The following is a 21978-nucleotide window of genomic DNA, read 5'->3' as shown; positions in this document are numbered from 1 at the left end:
TATGGTGATCCTGTATGCCAGGTGGGGTCACTGGAACTAGCAAGAAGTGCGACCTGTTCGGGGGTGTCTTCGGAGGAGTGAGGCCATTGTGGGTTCCCCGCTCACCTACATCGGGACACGGGACCAGCATCAGGAACTTCGCATCACCTTCTCTCCATTAAGGGACAGACTAAGTTACCCTGCGAGGATGAGCTGCAAAGACGCTGTGGTCGCTCCAGGAGCACATGTGTGTGTGAGAATCTTGGGGATTGCTGAGTACTGACATCCTGGGCCGAATGCAGTGAACTGCTCAGGTGCCCATAATGGGGGCCTAATCAGGAACTCGGGATGCACAGATACTGCAAGTGTGGGTAAGACTGAATTTGGGCTGGTCGGCCCCATTGGAACTTTCTTGTTAGATAGAGGTGTGGCACTGGAACACTTTTGACTTTAGGACAGTTGGTGTGGACTTTTGAGATTCAGACTACTAGTGGAGCTTTCCCTGGATGTTGCCTATAGTGAACGGGGAATAACAACTATTGCCAGAATAAGGATAGATAGGGCAACAGGTAACCGCCTGCAAAACACTAGAGCCCGGACCTCAGAGGGGATTGTGTCGTTATTTTTTAATGTGGTATTACCCTTTGTTTTTTAACAGTAAATTAAAATACTATTCTTTTTTCATAAAAGTAAGCATTTGGCTAGACAATCATTTATTGCTGGTGCTGGGCATATAATTTGAAATGTGAGCCTGTGTTCACCCACATGTATCTATCCAAACCCCGAGGGAGATTTGGACTGCTTGGACCACACTAACCCTCAGAGGCAAGTGCTGAATGGGAAGTGGACCCAGTTGCTCAGGATTCATTGCAGGTCGGGCCCTGGGACATCAGATGTAAAAAGGCCTCAACCCTTATGGTGGTCCCAGTGTCTTCTGCTTGCCCCACAGCCCTCTGGACAGAGTTCTGACAGCGAGAACGAGCATATCACCAGAGAATGATAGCAAGACTACTTCTTGAAAGAAGAAGTGGACTTCTCCTTCCTTTGGCACTTTTTGTGTTTCATATGAGAAGCCCTTTTAGGAGATCCTTCCCTGTCAGGAATTTAGTCAGTGAAGTTCCAAGAGGAGCTTTGGGCCTGTGTCAATTGGACGTATAAAGGCAGGAAGTAAACCTGTTGGTGATTTATAGATACCAATTTTGTCACATCTTAAGTGGGCAGAGTCCACGGCGAAGACTTCATGGACACATGGGTTGTGTCTGAGAGCTCAGGAAAAAGTTTCTTGATTCAATCCGACGCCAGGGGCAAATTCATAAGGTGAGGACTTAGAGAGAAGATGTGTCCATCTGAATTTTGAAGTTCAAGATTTTATAAGTAAATCTACAAGGCACTAATATAGAATCCATTGTTTTAGACACTAGACGAAAGCTTGGCAGGTCTTGCTTGTGTGAGAGTGCTCTGCTCTTCCTGCCACATCTGATCAGCTCTTCTTGCCACATATAATCAGCTCTGGCAATCAGATCAAGTCTGCTGTTTTGTGCCTTGCAGTAAATGGTGCCCACAGAAAGGCAAACATTTTTTTTCAGTACGAAGTTATCAAAGATTTTCGGACTTCGTCTTTTTTGGAGACTTAAGGTGGCTTGGATCATGCTTGCAGTGCTTCCTCATTCCCCCATTGAGCACTTGATGTTCAACTTGTCACGTGGAAGACAGACCACTCTATGGTTCGTCCATCTTCACTTACTATGAGGGAGCTGCAGGTGTTATCAGGCGCTATCTACTGAAGAGTACCTCTCATACATTTCTAAAACCCTATCAGACTTCAATATCAATATATTTCTCTTCCTAAGACCTTTATCACTAATCTGTCTTGGAACGCGGAGGCCTTCCTCTATATTCTGAACTTTTGGAGGCTGCTGCACTTTGAGTTCAAGATGTTTTTTTTTTTTTTTCTTCATAGAAAATTGTTGCCCCAATGTTGGTCGTCTCCATAGAAGGGGATGCCCAAGGCCTCGGGCCTCTCTTGAGCAGTGTCCTGCATCAACGAGTGTTTCATGTGCCCTGGAGTCCTGTCTGCTGGCATTACTGTAATAAGGGTTTAAGCACCGTCAGTGAGTGACTTTTGTGACAGATGAAGGCTACTCGTGGCTTATTTGTAGCTACTAGTTATCCTACATTTTATTCAAAAAATTAATTCCATCCGAACATGTTATAACAAGAGAGCCTTTGTCTGCTTTTACCTCGAGTTTCTTCCTGCGGGTCGGTAAGTGGTATGGGAAACAATTCACTGCATTTCTAATGAAAACGAAATGCCACTAAAAAGCACCTGCTTTCTTACAGCAGAGGGCCATTTACAGGTCAGTTCTGCACGTTTTCTTGATGCTGCTGCCCTAGGCAACTGCTTGGTACTTCGAGATGGTGTGGGCAGCAGTGCCTTTTAATTTTAGTATGTCTTACATCATGGGTACTCGTAAACATTTGCCCAAGGGCCACAAAGTATGGTGTGCGTGGTGTGACCCAGGGCCACACTGTGACGGTAGGGGTTCCTGGGTGTGTCATGGATAGTGTAAAGGGGTCTACAAAATGTTAAGTAAACGGGCAAGCATTTATTTGAAGTTGACCTAAAGTTAAGTTCTGCAGGACACCACAGTAGGTACTTAATTTAACCTGCAAATAAATGCTTGCTCGTCTATTTATTTATTTTTCTAAATATTAGTGCTCAGCAAGTAAGCAGCAGCTCGTGCTACTGTTCACCAGGGGGTGAACGAATGTAAAGGTCAAGAGGGCCGCAAGCAACCCCAGGCTGTATATATATATATATATATATATGCTCTCAATAAACAAAGTCCATATCCTACGCTCTCAGGAAACAACACGGAGACACCAAGATGAAGCCAGTGCTGTTTTAATTCACAACGCGTTTCGCCGACAAACGGCTTGATCACGTGAATTAGCGTTACCGTATCAGTGCCATATAACACAAAACAGTGGAAATGAACAGAGGACTGTACTAGCAGTTCATTGTGAAAGTAAAGTTTTCTGTTTACAAACTCGATGCACACACTTAATAAAGAATTTGCGGCTTACTGTGAAAACAATGTTAAATAATCACATACTTTTCACACAGAAATATTAAAGTATCAAAATAACTGCGCACACATGTGCAATAATGTGAAATAATACGTAAGAAGGTTACCAGCCAATTATGGCAAAATACTCAATAAAAGAGAGGCAAAATAGAGCCACTGGATCTCCAAATGTCTCACTCTGCCTGCACGCCCAATGCGTGTGAGGCAGGGAGGCTCTCTCAGGATCACAAGCGTCTAATAATAATTACGCGCCTGCGCACAAGAACAAAAGGAAGCACTTGTGACAATGAAGGAATGTCAAAATAAACAAACCACATCGGAGGAGCAGGGGGAGAGAAATTAATGGCAAGTGCCCAAAAACAAACTCTCCAAAACTAAAGTCAATCCAGGCACAGGAGCAATAACACAGGTGCTCGATGGAAAGATGGAGAGTCACAGACTGTGCAGGGAGAAAGGTGAACTTAGTGGCAAGTGCCTAAAAATACTCTCACATCAAAAGTCAGTCCAGTCAAATTCCAATTCTTAGTGATGGCAGATCCATAACGCAAGAGTGCTCATGTGACAAGAACCGGATTAGGGGAGAGGTCCCGTGAGGTGAAGTGCCGGTGAAAATGGGCCCCATATCTCGGTCCTACAACAAAACAAATAACAAAAGACAATTAAAAACAATTTCATCAAATTGAAAAGTTACATGAAGCTAAAATACAATCTTCAGACAGTCAAACATGGTAAAAGAAGAAGAACGTTATGATCTAATTACATTATTCCTTGAGGTGTACGGCTAGCTCCTCATCCTGATTGAGACCCCCCGGGGTCTTGGTTTGGAAGTCTATGATAAGTTTGGACTCCCTTTGACGTAACTTAAGTACCCTGTTGCCCCCTCTGGGATTTTTTCCTATCTGTTCCAAGATGAAAAAACTCAGATCTTTGACATTAGAGAAATGTTTGTCTCTAAAATGTCTTGCCACTGGGTATTTTGGGTCAAAGTTACTGATGGCTCTGGTATGTTCCAATATTCTTTTTTTGGCCATACATGTCGTACTCCCTATATACCATTTGTTACATGTGCATGTAATGGCATAAATCACAAAAGTCGAGCTGCATGTCAGGAAAGGTGTAATCTTTTTCTGGACACCGTTGTACATCACTTCCTTCACAGATTTACTGTTGGCACAGGCTTTACAGTGCCCACATGGGAAGAAACCATCCAATCCCTGTATCGTACTAGGTGGGTACACTGTGATATCACAGTGAACTAGCATATCCCGGATACTCCTACCCCTTCTGTACGTTATGCTAGGTCTGGGAGGTAGTTCTTTCCCTATAACACTGTCTGCTTTGAGAATGTCCCAGTTTTTGGCTACAATTCTCTTGATGTCTTGGGAGTCAGTGCTATAGGTGAGGATAAGTCTGGTAATATCCCCACCTTCCTCTTTATCCTCGGTGTTGTCTAAGAGGGTATCAGGTCTTTGTATGTTGTTGGCCCTATCCTTAGCTCTTTTTAGGACCCAATTGGGATAACCTCTCTCCTTGAATCTGTCAAGAATGATATCACTCTCTTCCAAGTATGCTGCAGCAGTGTTGCAGTTGCGTTTGGCCCTCAGTAGTTCTTCAAAAGGAATACTCCATTTCAACTTATCTGGATGACTACTGAGGGCATGAAGCACACTGTTGCCCGCAGTCGCCTTGCGAAAGAGTGAAGTGTGGATTTCATTGTTCACAATCTTGATTTTGACATCAAGATATTCAATGTCCGTATGGCTTTTACAGCCACTGAGAACAATGTTCCGGGAATTGCAGTTTAATTTCATAATGAAATTATCTGCTTCCTCAATGGTGCCCTTCCACACAATAAAAAGGTCATCGATGTACCTCAGCCACATCGATACCTTTTTAAAATCCTGTTGTAGAATGGGGTCAGATCGAATATCACTTTCCCATTTACCCATAAACAAGTTGGCAAAACTGGGCGAAAAACACGAGCCCATGGCTGAACCACTGACCTGTCTAAATAGTTCTCCATTGAAAAGGAAGATGTTGTTTTCCAGACAGTATCTCACCATGTTGAGCAACATACGAGTATGTTCTCTGAAGTTGATATGTCTACTTTTCAGAAATTCTTCACAGGCTTCCACACCTTGCTCGTGATCAATAATGGTGTACAGACTCTGTACGTCAAGTGTTATGAGCACAGAGCCTGCCTCCCAGTTGAAATTCTCAATCTTATTGAGGAAATCTTTAGTATCACGAACATAACTTTCTAGTTCCATGACATGTTCTCTCAAAAAATGATCTATATATTTGGAGACTCTCTCAGACACACTGCCACGCGAAGACACAATGGGTCTCCCCGGTGGTCTAGTGGCATTTTTGTGTACTTTAGGTAACAAATACAGTACCGGCAAAACAGGATAATCGCATTTCAAATATTCATATTCCTCCCATGTCATGATACCCCTCTCTTTCCACTCAAACAGCAGGTCCCACAAAACACAAATACTTTTTTCATAAATTGCCATTTCAATACATTCATAAAACTTTTTATCAGATAATTGTCTGTTTGCTTCCTCTAAGTACATTTCCCTGTCGAGGACAACAATATTTCCTCCCTTATCAGCAGGGCGGATGACGATAGACTCATCTTCCATTAATGATTTAATGGCCTCTCTTTGTTTGTATTTGAGATTTTGTTTGTTTTTAGATTTGTGCCTCTGTTTGTGTCGTAGATCATTTAAGTTATTGTTGACACATTCATGAAAAGAGTCAATATTGTCATGAGGTAGGATAGGTATAAAGTTAGATTTGTTCTTAAACTTGGTGTTGGCTGCAGCGTCTGTACAAATATCCAAGTCTGTTAGCATTTGTGTGGAACTACAAGGGGTACCACCCTCCCCATCATTGACTCCCAATTCCATTACAGTGTCCAAACTCTCAACATCAGCTATGTTGAAATTATATACACTAGAGATGTCAGTAATGTTGGAAGGGTTTTCGCTGCGGTCCCCCTTAAGTTTATACCATTTCTGTAATTTCAATTTACGTGTATATTTGAATAAATCTATGCGATTATCTGTGTATCTAGATGGGAAAGAGGGGCAAAATGACAATCCTAAACACAGGGTTCTCTTCTCATTCATGTTGAGTTTTCTTTTTGATAGGTTCACTATGGTCATATTTACCATTTGATCATCCATCAGTATTTCTTTTTGGCGCGTCCCTTGTTGGTTCCCATGTCGTATGTTGCTCAACATGGTGAGATACTGTCTGGAAAACAACATCTTCCTTTTCAATGGAGAACTATTTAGACAGGTCAGTGGTTCAGCCATGGGCTCGTGTTTTTCGCCCAGTTTTGCCAACTTGTTTATGGGTAAATGGGAAAGTGATATTCGATCTGACCCCATTCTACAACAGGATTTTAAAAAGGTATCGATGTGGCTGAGGTACATCGATGACCTTTTTATTGTGTGGAAGGGCACCATTGAGGAAGCAGATAATTTCATTATGAAATTAAACTGCAATTCCCGGAACATTGTTCTCAGTGGCTGTAAAAGCCATACGGACATTGAATATCTTGATGTCAAAATCAAGATTGTGAACAATGAAATCCACACTTCACTCTTTCGCAAGGCGACTGCGGGCAACAGTGTGCTTCATGCCCTCAGTAGTCATCCAGATAAGTTGAAATGGAGTATTCCTTTTGGAGAACTACTGAGGGCCAAACGCAACTGCAACACTGCTGCAGCATACTTGGAAGAGAGTGATATCATTCTTGACAGATTCAAGGAGAGAGGTTATCCCAATTGGGTCCTAAAAAGAGCTAAGGATAGGGCCAACAACATACAAAGACCTGATACCCTCTTAGACAACACCGAGGATAAAGAGGAAGGTGGGGATATTACCAGACTTATCCTCACCTATAGCACTGACTCCCAAGACATCAAGAGAATTGTAGCCAAAAACTGGGACATTCTCAAAGCAGACAGTGTTATAGGGAAAGAACTACCTCCCAGACCTAGCATAACGTACAGAAGGGGTAGGAGTATCCGGGATATGCTAGTTCACTGTGATATCACAGTGTACCCACCTAGTACGATACAGGGATTGGATGGTTTCTTCCCATGTGGGCACTGTAAAGCCTGTGTCAACAGTAAATCTGTGAAGGAAGTGATGTACAACGGTGTCCAGAAAAAGATTACACCTTTCCTGACATGCAGCTCGACTTTTGTGATTTATGCCATTACATGCACATGTAACAAATGGTATATAGGGAGTACGACATGTATGGCCAAAAAAAGAATATTGGAACATACCAGAGCCATCAGTAACTTTGACCCAAAATACCCAGTGGCAAGACATTTTAGAGACAAACATTTCTCTAATGTCAAAGATCTGAGTTTTTTCATCTTGGAACAGATAGGAAAAAATCCCAGAGGGGGCAACAGGGTACTTAAGTTACGTCAAAGGGAGTCCAAACTTATCATAGACTTCCAAACCAAGACCCCGGGGGGTCTCAATCAGGATGAGGAGCTAGCCGTACACCTCAAGGAATAATGTAATTAGATCATAACGTTCTTCTTCTTTTACCATGTTTGACTGTCTGAAGATTGTATTTTAGCTTCATGTAACTTTTCAATTTGATGAAATTGTTTTTAATTGTCTTTTGTTATTTGTTTTGTTGTAGGACCGAGATATGGGGCCCATTTTCACCGGCACTTCACCTCACGGGACCTCTCCCCTAATCCGGTTCTTGTCACATGAGCACTCTTGCGTTATGGATCTGCCATCACTAAGAATTGGAATTTGACTGGACTGACTTTTGATGTGAGAGTATTTTTAGGCACTTGCCACTAAGTTCACCTTTCTCCCTGCACAGTCTGTGACTCTCCATCTTTCCATCGAGCACCTGTGTTATTGCTCCTGTGCCTGGATTGACTTTAGTTTTGGAGAGTTTGTTTTTGGGCACTTGCCATTAATTTCTCTCCCCCTGCTCCTCCGATGTGGTTTGTTTATTTTGACATTCCTTCATTGTCACAAGTGCTTCCTTTTGTTCTTGTGCGCAGGCGCGTAATTATTATTAGACGCTTGTGATCCTGAGAGAGCCTCCCTGCCTCACACGCATTGGGCGTGCAGGCAGAGTGAGACATTTGGAGATCCAGTGGCTCTATTTTGCCTCTCTTTTATTGAGTATTTTGCCATAATTGGCTGGTAACCTTCTTACGTATTATTTCACATTATTGCACATGTGTGCGCAGTTATTTTGATACTTTAATATTTCTGTGTGAAAAGTATGTGATTATTTAACATTGTTTTCACAGTAAGCCGCAAATTCTTTATTAAGTGTGTGCATCGAGTTTGTAAACAGAAAACTTTACTTTCACAATGAACTGCTAGTACAGTCCTCTGTTCATTTCCACTGTTTTGTGTTATATGGCACTGATACGGTAACGCTAATTCACGTGATCAAGCCGTTTGTCGGCGAAACGCGTTGTGAATTAAAACAGCACTGGCTTCATCTTGGTGTCTCCGTGTTGTTTCCTGAGAGCGTAGGATATGGACTTTGTTTATTGAGAGCAGACTTTTGTCGGATTCACTCCGCCGACGTCCACGCCACCTTTCATGGGTCAAGGGACCCGGAAGGAGTCTTGTTGGGAAACGAATATATATATATATATATTACAGATTTGTACCGCGCTGGGAATCGACTCCCGAAGGAGTATCTCCGCGCCTCTGGCGTCATCTTTGAACAGAGCAGGTCCTGCAAAGTATGGATATTACAATATTACAATGAGGTATAAAACTAATATTGGAAGAAAAAAGTTTTTAGTTTCTTCCTAAAAGGAAGATGATCCCTACATTGTCTGATCTCTCTGGGGAGAATGTTCCACAGCCTCGGGCCAGCCACTGACAAGGCCCTACCCCCTTGCCTTGCCTTCTTAATCCTAGGAACACATAGGAGTTCTTGATCTCCTGATCTAAGAGATCGGGAGGGAACGTAGGCATTAAATATTTTTGTCAGGTATTCAGGGCCTTTCCCTGTAAGGCACTTATGGATGACACAACATGTCTTAAACAGTACTCTCTGTTTCACTGAGAGCCAGTGAAGCTTAGTTAACAGAGGTTTAGATGGAGTACGTGCAGGGACATTAAGGACAAGGCGTGCAGCAGTGTTTTGTACAACCTGCAATCTGGAGATGACCCCCTCGTTGGCAGCTAACAGCAATCCATTGCAGTAATCAAGCCTGCTCAGCACAAGCGCCTGTACCAAGGTTTTTCTAGTGGTGTCAGGGAGCAGGGGGAACACTCTACGGAGAAGCCCAATGACATGGAAACAGGAGCCAACCACTTGGTTTCCATGTTGTTTCAATGAAAGCTCCTGATCCAGTTTTACTCCAAGATTTTTCACACATTGTTTGGGTTCAGGGACTGGGCCTAGATCTTGCGGCCACCAGTCAGGAGTCCACAGGCATTTGGCTTCCCCAAAGAGCATCACCTCCGTTTTGGAAACGTTGCATTGTAAATAGTTTGAGGCCATCCAATGGGCCACTTCTTTCATACCCCGAGCAAAGGAGTTTTGCACTTCAGATGTCAGAGTTTTAAACGGAAAGAGGAGTTGAGTATCGTCGGCATACGATACTGGGATAAAGCCGTGAGATCTCATGATGTTCGCCAGGGGGGCCACATAGATATTAAATAAAGTGGGGCTCAAACATGAGCCCTGTGGCACCCCCTTGGAGATCTCCAGCTCCTCTGACCGATACGTCCCCATGGTGACACTTTGGGTACGGTTAGTGAGAAAGCTCCTTAACCAGGACAGCACTCTGCCTCCCAGGCCGATGTCAGTTAGTCTGGAGGTCATGATGTCATGAGATACCGTGTCAAACGCCGCTGACAAATCTAAAAGCACCAGGATAGCGGAAAAGCCCGCATCCTGGAGCATGCGAAGATTGTCAACGACGGACAACAGGGCAGTCTCAGTGCTGTGCCTAGGTCTAAACCCAGACTGGGAGGGATCCAACCCCCCTGCACTCTCAATGAAATTTGATAAGTGCCGATTGACAAACTTCTCCGTCAGTTTTCCAAAATATGGAAGGAGTGAAATAGGTCTTAAGTTTGTCAATTCAGTCCAGGGGATGGTGTTATTTTTCCTGAGGGGTTTTACCAGTGCCCGTTTCCAATCTAAGGGGACTTCCCCTGTACTCAGGGACAAGTTGATCACCTGCTGGATTCCTGTGGCCAAAACATCAGCCACGGATGGCATAATGCGTGCCGGGATGATGTCAGAGGGGCACCCGCTCTTTGTCTGGTTGATCAGAGTAATTTCCTCCTCTGTTGTTATAGGAGGGAATTCTGTCATCTTATTAGGGTGGTTAATATCCATTTGTACTCCCGTGGCTAGGTGGGCCATGTTGTCCACTATGTTCTTATCTTTGGTAGCTATTATTTTATCATATATACCCTTGATCTTGTTATCAAAAAATTGGGATATATTGTTTGGAAGCTATCTCAATGGTCTCACAGGCGGCAGGTTTAGTGAAGGTTTGTAGAACTTGATACAAAATCCTTGCATTATTTCCTGCTGCTGATAGTTGTGCTGCTATGTGTTGTTTTCGTGCAGCGCGGATGGCTTTGTAGTAGATATTTTGAGAGGTGTTATAATTCACCCTATCCTCTGCCTTGTGAGTTCCCCTCCAGAGTTTTTCTAATTTTCTGGTAGTTAATTTTAATAATCTTAGGTCCTCCGTGAACCATACTTCTTGTTTAGAGGCAGGTCGAGATTTAAAAGTTCTCAAAGGTATAACCTCCTCTATGGCCACTGTCACTGCTTCCTCAAAGTTACATAACGCAGTGGTTACGTTGGCTGTACATTTGCCACAACTGGGTTCTATGTATTTCCCCCTAAAACCATCTGATGTCAGTTTGTGCCAGGGTCTCCTGGTATCTGCCATCACCCTCTGAGTGGGTTGCGGTTTGTGATTAATGCTAGTATAAAATGTGATGATGGAATGGTCTGTCCATTCCACCTGAATGGGAGGTGTACATATTATAGCAATTGAATTAGACAACACCAAGTCCAAAGTATGGCCTGCCCGGTGTGTTGGTCCCTGATTGATCTTTTTAAGCCCCAAAGTGTCTAGGTCTGTCAATAGGGTCATGGCCTCAACACAGTTATCTAGTTCGCTATGGGTGTTGAAATCCCCTACCAAAAGAAAGTCTGAGTTCTCCTGTACATATGGTGCCAGGGCCTCAACCAGCAGTATGGAGAAGTTTTCACATGGGCCTGGGGGGCGATAAACTACCGCTCCCTTTCTATTTTCTTTAGAGCTAGAGTTAAGTCTAAAAATTAAAAGTTCCATTTGGGGAGTACACACTGTCTCAATGATAGTAACATCTAGCTCCTGCTTAAATACAATGGCTAGCCCTCCTCCAGTTTTAATGGGTCGGTCCGATCTCACCATCTTATAACCTAGTGGGACTCCCAGCGTAATAGCCGGTGTGGTATGTGGCTTCAGCCATGTTTCTGTTAGAAAGCACAGGTGTGGACTCTCAGATGTTATGAGGTCCCATACCTGTGTAGCATGTTTAGCTAGGGAGCGGATATTACATAGTATGTAAGTACTTTGAGTACTTACACCATCTGTGTTTCTCTTACCAAAGCATTGTGGGTATCATATTCTGTTCTTCAACGATCAAACACCGTGAACTGTCATAAACTTTTAAATTAAGGTGTAATAAAATTTGACGAGGTGGAGTAAGGTGAAATAAGCGAAAGGGCGTAGCTGTCAGTGCAGGTGGTGCAGTGACACCGGGGGCCATGAACTCCAGTTACAACTGTAGTTCATTTCCTAACCAGTGACTTTGAGGGACACATTTCTTTCATTACGTCAGGGGCAATTGCCCACTTAATATGCCACTAGGTAAGTGAGATTAATCTTTGGTATACAAACAGAGGGATTGTGATTAACTGAATGTAATGACCTTTAGAAACAAAAGCTCGCTTTTTAGTGCTTTGGGAGTCAGTCATATATTTAAACCCACATTTCACGTAGAAATACTAAGCAAATTTCAGTTTCATCGTCCTCATTTTCTTTCTGATTTCTACCCTTAGGTATTCTCAAGGAGTTGCCCATTTTCTGGATCTTCCCATACTTCTTTGAGTCACGGATCCTCAGTGTATTCCCCAGCTTCTCTATGCTGGACTATCAGGTAAACACCTGTTAGATACACAGTGTTTTAACCGGGACACCATCCCTTTAAATTCGACATGTTATCTCGATATGTTAAAGGTGGTTGGCACGCATTATGAAAGTTATGTTTGCATTCAGGGACATCAGATCTGAAATACTAACACCAACAGGGTTGACAGATAAAGAACAGCAGGCTAGCTTAGTCTCCTGGTGTCTGCTGTTTGTCCTGACAATTTTCAAGTTAACTTAGTTTGAACTCTTATTTTCATCTATTTACCTCCAGTTCACTTGTCTGCAGTGCTAAGGTGTTGCATTTACCATCATTACTTTTTTGTTAGACATAAAGCCTTGTATTTGCAAAATAAAACATTAGTGTGTTTTTTATACTGACGAGAGGAGCTGTAGCCAAGGTTAGGGGGCCCAGTTCATCTTTCAGTAGTGGCAATTCGTGAAATTATCCATCTCTTGGGTTGCAGCAGCAAATACCCTACCTGATCTTCTGCACTTCAGAGAGCTCGGAATAAATGGGACTGTTTTAAATGGTAGAGTAAGCTTCTGATTGGCTTCCAACAGCTAAGTGTGCGTAGTGCGTAGCCACTCCTGGAAGAGTACATAGAAATTATTTCAACCCCTGTCCTCGATTTGTCTATACATACTGAAACTAGGACATAATACATTAGGACCTATGTATTCTAGTGCACTATGCAAGACAGCAGAGTCGTAGAGGGATAGTGGGTTTAAAATTGTCACCTGGCTGAAAGAAAAGTTTCTTTTCTTAAGAAAGTTGTTGGGTAAGAGGCAGGGTTCAGAGCCCTTTTTTGGCCCTGATCAAGCCCAATCCCACTTTACTATGTGAGACCAGTGCTGTAAATGGCAAAAAATACCCCGACATCCCATAACTTGGGGGTAAAGGTGTAGCAGCAAAAAGGGGTGGAGTCATGTGGTGCATAGTGTGACAGTTAGCTTAGGCGCTTATTTAAAAAAAGTCTATTTACAAGGACCTTGGCAGGAAGGACAAATGTGATAGTAAATCTGATCTAGATTATTTAGTTGTTCACAGACCGGCTGCGTTTTAGAATGTCTTGCAGGGTTAAGGCACCTGCTGTTGAGAGCTTTATGTACCCAGCAAGTTCAAGGGTATAATATCAGTAAAATAACGTGTTATAAAGATGAATCCACTGAGGCAAGGTAAGTTCAAACATCTTTATTCTGTCATCCACTCTCCCCAACTGACAGGCTGTCCAACATTCTACAGTGAACTCTGGAGGAACGTTCCAAAGGGGAAAGGAAGGCGGGGGAGGGAGGAAGGAACCCAGGGGAGAGAGGAAGATTACAACACATCTCCTTACGGCGGGGGAAGAAATGGAAGGATGCTGAGCAAAAGGGAAAAATATAACAATTCAGTTACGGGAAGGAAAGGGAGGAGGCTGAGCAAAGGGAAAAATATAACATTTCAGTTACAGGTAACACCAGTGGCTAGAAAACGAGGAGAACACTGCTGCCTAAATGAAGGAAGCTGGAACTGGATTACATTATGATGAGGGCGTCAGGCACATAAATCCGGTAATAATGGATTTGGCAATCGGATCTCTTCCCCTGATGGAAGCAAAAGGGGTTACTCCCGTTACCAAGTCGGAAGAGATGTGATATGCCCAAACTCTATCTCTTAATGTTTTGTCTACATCCATATTGGTGGCACCAGCTAGATGTATGATATTTTTGATCTGGAGGATTAGCATCCAAATGGGTCATTATCCCTGTGGTCTTGTACAGTGGATCCCTCATGCTTGATGCTCAGCTCATTAAGGAATGCCTTCATTTCCATAGAAGAGAATTTGATATTATGCAAGCTGACACACCTTCACTTGCGAAAGAGCCTCTTAAAAAGTCAATGAGTGTTTTAGTCGAGACACATTGAACCAACTTATATTTGATCTAGCGAGAAGTGTAATCTATAAGTACAATCACAAATTTCTTCAGGAAACCCAACTGTCCAGTGGGACCGTTTATTTCTAATGCCAACTTAGTCCATGGTGTCTTGGGGACTGCTGTGGGATTATCTGGCAAGGTGAAAATTTTCTCCATAGGCCAACTTTTAACCACGTCAGTTCCTGATGCAGCATGAAACAGCTCTGGTAACCCCCTTCCTACTGGGGTTTTAGCATTATGATTTGTAATGATGTTCACTCCCGTGGGAGTTACACTGCAGGCAGTACCATTTACATTGTGGTCAAATCCGGAGAACAATTCAGGATGAATGTTTAAATTACTGCTGGTTCCCTCCTCCCACTCAGCTAAGAGAACTTGATCTTTATTATTGGGATCAAGGACCATCCCCAACTCTCTTTGATGATGCCAACCCAAAAGATTGGCACCTTTGCTTACCATATACACCTTGCCCCATGTAGTTCTCTCTTTGAATTTAATACATGCCATCATCATCCCCGACAATGGAATGTTCTCATCAGCGTACCTAATAGCTGAAATGTCAGGTTCCAGCTTATTTAGGTTGGAGGTGTCAATTATGCCATTTATGCCATCCATGTTAAGCAAGGTAACCGGGGCACATGAGTCAGCAAGCACGTCTATGGGAATATCATTCACAAAGATGGTACATTTAGGATAAACATTTGAGCCATGATCTTTGGAGTGCTCTAGAGGAATTTGAGAAGTTTGGTAGTCCCTTGCTTCTATTTGAAAAACGTACTTAGGGGTCTCGTCCCCTTCACTGTGCACAACTTTAGCTTGACTGTTCTCACTATATTTGCTGACTCTGCCCAGGTGCCCCCTCTTATTACACTTGACACATGTGACATTGCGGGCAGTGCAACACACATCATTGGCAAGATGATTGCTGCCTCATCATCTATAGCTTTTTAATCTTTCCTTCTCTCTAACCGCATGGTTATCCTTGACTTCGCCAGGTCTAACCTATAATACCCCATTTTCAATGCAATTGCCCTACGCATCACAGCTACTATGAACATTGTCAACTAGCTCATTGGGGTCTTCATCTCTGTGATATACTTAGCTGTGTGTTCTACAGAGATGGCTATGTTAACAGCTTCATTTAAGGTACGGGTTTTTGCTAGCAGCTTTTCTTGAATATGGCAATTATTCGTACACCTGACTAGTTGGTCCCTGATAAGAGAGTCAGTGAGGTCGCCAAAGTCACCAAGTTGAGTCAGGCCTCTGAGTGCTGCTATATAATTGATGACAGATTCTTGTTTACCTTGGATACGGGTGGAGAATTGATGCCGCTCCAAAACTGCGTTTACCCTGTCACCAAAATGTGCCTCTAATTTTAAGGGAGTGACTTTAAACTCGTCCGCATCCTCCTCATCCTCTTCTAGCTCCAGTTCAGATAAGGTGTCATATATCTTCCTGCCTTGTATGTCTAGGTTATGCAATAAGATGTATTGTTTGGGAAGTGCTGAATATCTCTCGCCGCCTATGGCAATGAGGTATGAGGCAAACAAATGTATTCATTCTTTCCAGTGAATTTCCGGTTCTCCGATTTCATTTAGGAATGGAGGGGGTTGGCTCATAGCTTGTCCTGCCATAGTAGAGGAGGTGAGCTATTCTAGCAGGCTGCAGCAGGAAACAGTAGCTAGTAAATGGTTACTATGCTAGGTTGGAATAGGGGGCGCAGAGCAGGAGGAGTCCTAAGGGACTCGGAAAGGGAAGACTAAAAGGGAACCACAATGCATAGCAACTAAAATTAAGTTAATTGAAACTGAGAGGCTGAAATTGTGCGTTAGCAACCCCTATATTGTATTCTAATATACTCTCAACAATAAAATCATGCAGGAAGACATAGCTTGTAAAGCAGTACTCAGTAAGCATACTACATTATATACACAATAAAAAATTGGATGCCGGAAGACAATGCATGTGAAACAGAACTCCTTAATTGCCGATAATCTCAGAGACCCAAAATATACGTGGTAGTAGTATCACTTAGGAGATTGTAATTAAAATGAAGTATGCAAGAACCTTGCTTGTGAAGTAAACAGAAATACACGCTACAGCTATGAAGTACATCAGTAAACTTGAGTACTGGGATGATGCGGATCTGAAAAGGAAATTAAGAGAGACAAGGAGAAGTGGAGGTATGCATTACGCGTTTAAATGTCCAATGGTTCAATGATGAAGGTGTGCGCCACCGTGTAGAGGTGCACTCACCGTGCTGTGACTGAGTTGGAAGGTATGTGGAGATCACACAAGTAGTGAAGAATATCGCCCTTGGGGAAGTGTAACTGGGAGTAGCAGTACTATTCTATGTGTCACCACCGTGGGTAATGAATGTTAGATATGCGGAGCAAGGTTGGTGTGTGTATCACCACGGGAGGTGAAGGAAAAAAATCTTACTTGGAGGCTTCACAAGATGTGACTCGGCCGGAGCTGCTGTCCCCTGAAAGAGACGATCGTAGGTATGGGCAGAACTCGCTGTGAGAGGGTAGTTGTGAGCCTGTAGCTTGAACTTTAAGAGTTAAGGCTGATTTGGAGACACTACTGGAAACCGGCCACTAGGTGGCTGGTGCGCCGGGAGGAACTTCTGACAGGAATGTGACGAAGAACAGGCTGTGATGGAGCTGGGGCACGCAGGAACTGACGAACTTGTCGCACTTGTGTATCCGGGTGAAGGAGGCGATGATAGAATTCTTTCTTAGCTGCAGTGCAGTAAAGACTCAGCTTGGAGCACCGACAAAGAAGCAGCTGCGATTCGAGCAGGGCCAGTGAGGAGGCGTCGGAGAGCTTGAACAAGAAGCAGCTGCAATTCGAGTAGGGCCAGCGAGGAGGCGTCGGAGACTGCTGGGAATTGACAGGGTTACCCCCCGCAGATCGAAACGGAGACAGACCGCAACCAACCCCAAGGCAGACGATCCAGGGGGCCAGCGACGCAACGCCAATGGGTAACTCTGTGACCGGATACCACCACTGCCACCCGCAGACTTCACTGAGATGTGAGACGGCCGCACTTAACACGAAGAACAACTGGTGGCGCGGGGTCACACTGCTTCCCGTTGCGTCCTCTGAAATGTGGGCAATCTGGCGCCGTACCACACAGAGAAGAAGCGCAACTTGCTGCCCAGACGCTTCACTGACAAGGATATATACGCCACAGCCGTCCTGGAACTAGCCAGAGTCCAAACTGTATTGTGCACAATTGACGCACTGCAATAGCTACTCTGTCGCTCCTGCGGAGGGACAGAAGTATATGAAGTAACAGTCCAGCACTCTAACGGGAAACGCTGTAACTTCCAGCCACTGGCCACAATTGCGCCGAGGAAAGGATGACCCCGAGAGACGCGGTGCAGAGCCAAAGAAGGAAGGCGAAAAGGAAAGCACACTCTGGGTACCTCACACGGCAGCGAATGTCGAGAACCGCAAAAGGTGACTACGACGGACTTCCCCCAAGGAGCGGGGACGTGCACAGGTGTTTCTTCCTCACAGGCACGGAATCACAAGCAGAGACCCTGGGTCAGGCACAGGAGTCTTCAAAACACGTTCAGAGATAATCTCTCTGATAATACGATGCAGAAGTGCAGAATCACCAAGCGGAAGAGCAGGAATCACCATCCAGAAGTGCAGGGAGGAGAGAGTAATGAAAGGGGAGATGACAGAGATGGCCCCCTTCGCCAAATCGTCGCCAGTGTTATAAAGATGAATCGAAATTTGCCTAGCTTACGTAACGGTAAGTTTTAATTCTATTAAGGACACGGAGGCGAGGATTATGCTTTTCTTCCTTCGCTTTATTACATAAATGAAAAACACAGCAGCCTTAGAAAAGCTCCAATCCATTTTCAAACTGCAGAAATTAGCAACCAAAAACGACTTTTTTCAAAGTTCATCAGTCCAGGGATAAACTACAGTTCCCATGAGCCTTCAAACATTAGTCCTTCAGCTATCTCCACTCCCAGTATGTTAGACAGTCCATCCTCCTCCTCTTTCTTCGCGCTGATTACACACATCCCTCACTGGTCCTGTTGGGAACCGTCATTTCCTAGCGGAAAAAGAACAACGTAAGAGAAGCACCAACAACCTGGTGATAGCAACCAATTGAGGACATCATCAAGACTGCCTTAAGAACATGCACAATGTAAATGGAAAAGAGTTACTTACAGACAAACGGGCGGGTTCATCATCGACGAACTCCAGGGTGGGATAATCCTCGCCTCCGTGTCCTTAATAGAATTGAAACTTACCGTTACGTAAGCTAGGCAAATTTCGATTCTATGTCAGGACCGGAGGCTTCGGATTATGCTGGTTTAAAGCTTACTCACTACCAATTGCGCTAGATCCACCACCGGTTTAAAATAAAACCTTTTAAACGTGGAGTCTGAGGACCAATCTGCTGCACGCATTAAATCCTCCAAACGAGCTCCCACTGAAAACGCCTTAGAAGCCATTGCTCCCCTAGCAGAATGAGCTCCAAAACGTTTAGTATCAATGCCTGCCTCTTGCATGACCCAACGCACCCACCTTGCAATAGTGGGGGAAGAGACTGCTCTGTGTGGTTTTCACAGGGCAATTAGTAATTGTTGTTCGCCCGGTGGGCGGATATCCAGCGTCATGTCTTCATAAGCCTTCAAACACTGCACGACGCACAACTTGGGAGAGTCTACAAAGGCTGGGTACGAGATCGTTTGTGACGCAGACTTCGTACGACGTCCCACTTGGAAAGTAACCCCGTCCGGGGAGAACACTCGCGCCGACACGTCCAGGGCGCGTACATCCGACACCCGTCGGCAAGAAACCAAACACAGGAGCATAGCTAATTTAGCTGACAGCTCCTTCAGGGACAAATAAGCGTTAGCCTGCCAGGACAGGAACAGGTTCAAGACCACATTCACATCCCAAAGGACCGAATATCGGGGTTCCGGAGGTAAAGAGAAGCGAACACCCCGTAAAAGACGACAAACAAAAGTATGTTCCCCCACTGGGGAACCTTCCACGGGTTGATGACCCGCTGAGATTGCGGAACGCATTGCGTTAATCGTCCTATAGGCTTGGCCCTTAGACGCCTATTCGGCTAGAAAATTCAAGATCGGAACGAGTCCTGCGACCACGGGATCCAGGTCCCTTCGAAGACACCAACGCATCCATTTAAGCCAAGCGGATTTGTAGCGCTTCGCCGTGCTATCAGCCCAGGCCTTGGAGAGCAGGCCCTCAGCCGATCCCGAAAGGCCCGGGAGCGACCAACGTTTCCGGAAAGCCTCCATGCCATGAGGAGGAGAGAGCCCTGCATGATGAGAGGATGAGGTTCTCGATCCGGGCTGAGCAAGAGGTGAGGAAACTGGGGGAGTAGGATTGGAAAATCCCAAGAAAGTTCCAGAAGAACTGGAAACCAGACTTGAGACCTACAGAGTGGCGTAACCAACACCATCTCCACCTCCTGACGGCGCACCTGGGTCGCCGTTCGTATTATCATGGAGAACGGCGGGAACGCATAAGGCTTCTCCCGGCTCCAATCCTGGAGGAAAGCATCTGTGGCCCCCGCAAGCGGATCCGGCCTCCAACTGAAAAATCTTGGAAGTTGGTGATCCAGTCGGGATGCAAACAGATCCACCGAAAACGGACCCCAGCGGGCGTTCAGCCACTGGAAGACCGGGACGTCCAACATCCACTGACTGGCGTCCCTCAGGTGTCTGGAGTGCCAGCCGCCACTTGATTGGCCTGACCCGGCAGGTATTCCGCTGTCACTGATATGTGGTGCGAGAGGCAGTAGTCCCATAACTCTTTCGCCAAATCTGCCAGAGCTCGTGAGCGAGGCCCTCCCAGGTGGTTGACGTATCGAACCGCTGAGACATTGTCCATCCGTAACAGGACACAGGCCTTCGCGGAATCCTTGGTCCAACTTCGCACCGCGAAGGACCCTGCCAAAAGCTCCAAACAATTGATATGCAACTGTTGTTCGTCGGATGACCAAGCGCCGCCGGTGGAGAACTCCCCGCAACGGGCACCTGCTGGCATCGGACTCTATCACCAGATCCGGAGCTGAGCCGAAGATCGCCCGACCATTCCAAGCCTCCATGTGCGAGAGTCACCAGGACATCTCCTCCTTCACATCCTCCGCGAGGGGTACCATCTGGTCGTAGGACATGCCCCGTCGGAGGTGTCGGGCCTTGAGGCGTTGGAGCGCTCTGTAGTGCAACGGGCCCGGGAAAATTGCTTGAATGGAGGACGACAGAAGTCCCACCACCCTGGCTACCTGGCGCAGGGAGGTCCGGTCCTTGGAAATGGTCTGTCGTAACGTATGCCTGATCTTGGCCATCTTCTTCGAGGGAGGACTGAGGGAGGCTCCAACGAAGTCTATGACAAAACCCAGAAAGGTAAGTCTTTGACACGGAAACAGAACCGACTTGGAGCCGTTGATGATGAAACCCAGGTTCTGGAGGAGATCGACCGCCTGCTGGAGTTGACCAGCCAAAAGCACCGGGCACTGGCCCATCAAGAGAATATCGTCCAGATAGACGATCATCTGAATACCCTGCCCCGCAGGAACTCTACCACCGGGCGCAACACCTTCGTGAAGCACCAAGGGGCTGAGGAAAGACCGAAAGGAAGGGCGGTGAATTCGAATACTCTGTCCTTCCAGACAAACTGAAGGAAACGTCGATGTGGAGGATGAATGGGTACGACCAAATACGCGTCCTTGAGATCCAACCTCACCATCCAATCCCGTGGGAGGAGTACATCTCGAAGGAGGTGAATCCCCTCCATCTTGAAGTGGCGGTAAACCAGCCAGCCGTTGAACTCCTTGAGGTTGATCATGGGACGTTTGCCCCCATCCGTCTTGTCTACTAGGAAAGCATTGCTGAGGAAACCAGCGGGATGTCGCGTTGATAGGCGAATGGCCCCTTTTTGGAGTAACTCCGAGACCTCTTCGTCTATCAAGCGCGCGTCTGACTTGGAAAAATGATCGGCCGCGGAAGGCACACCTGAAATGGTTGGTCGTAGAAATCGATATGGAATCCCCGCACGGTTTGCAAAACCCATGCGTCTGCAGTGAGCAACGCCCACTCCTCGTAAAAGGCCGCTAACCTGCCCCCCATGAGAACCTGGTCCGAAGACCGTACACTTACCGTTGGAGGTATGGAGTCCAGGGTTCTTGCGGAAGCCTCGACCGCCGAAGCGTTGCCCCCTCGTGGGGTAAAAGTTATTGAAGTTCGCTGAGATCTGATACTGGCCTCTGCCGGAGCCTTGCCCTCTACCGTTGGCATTCTGCCCTGTGCGGCCGTTCGGGCGGCCCCTGCCCCGACCGGCCCCTAGGGAAAAACGCTGTTGGAATACTCTTTTAATGCTGGACTGTGCCTTGTCCAGCGAAGTGAACGTAGACACGAATTTGCCGAGCTCTTTAATGAAAGGCTTGCCAAAAAGGCCGCTCTGGGCGACCGCCCCCGCTTCCGAAGAAGCCAAATCACCTAGTTTCGGGTCCAGCTTGATAAGCAGGGACCTCCGACGTTCGGTGGAGAGGGCGCAGTTGGCGTTCCCCAAAAAAATGATGACTCTCTGGGCCCAGTTGGATAAGACCTCAGGGGAAATCACCGTGCCATTGGCCTTCGCTTCCTCTGCCATGTCCAGGATTTTCGTGGCGGGCCCCACTGCATCTAACAACTTATCCTGACATGACCGCCAGGAACGGTCGATCCCTTTACGGGGATCCTTCATAAATTTGGCGAGGAAGGTGGCCACTTTCGCGTCCAATTCGGGTGTCAGGG

General features: G+C 45.6%; 1 protein-coding gene across 1 annotated transcript in view; it reads left to right on the top strand.

Moving 5' to 3' along the window:
• ZCCHC4 (zinc finger CCHC-type containing 4) overlaps positions 1-21978 on the top strand; it is a 399939-nt gene that overhangs the window by 236650 nt on the left and 141311 nt on the right. Inside the window, exon 8 of the mRNA XM_086964013.1 lies at positions 12175-12272. Within this exon, the coding sequence (XP_086820139.1) occupies positions 12175-12272 (98 nt within the window). The remainder of the gene's footprint in view (positions 1-12174; positions 12273-21978) is intronic.

This window comes from Lissotriton vulgaris, chromosome 3_2 (genome assembly GCF_964263255.1).
Source record: "Lissotriton vulgaris chromosome 3_2, aLisVul1.2, whole genome shotgun sequence".
Lineage (NCBI taxonomy): Eukaryota > Metazoa > Chordata > Amphibia > Caudata > Salamandridae > Lissotriton > Lissotriton vulgaris.
This window is presented reverse-complemented; position numbering and strand designations above follow the sequence as displayed.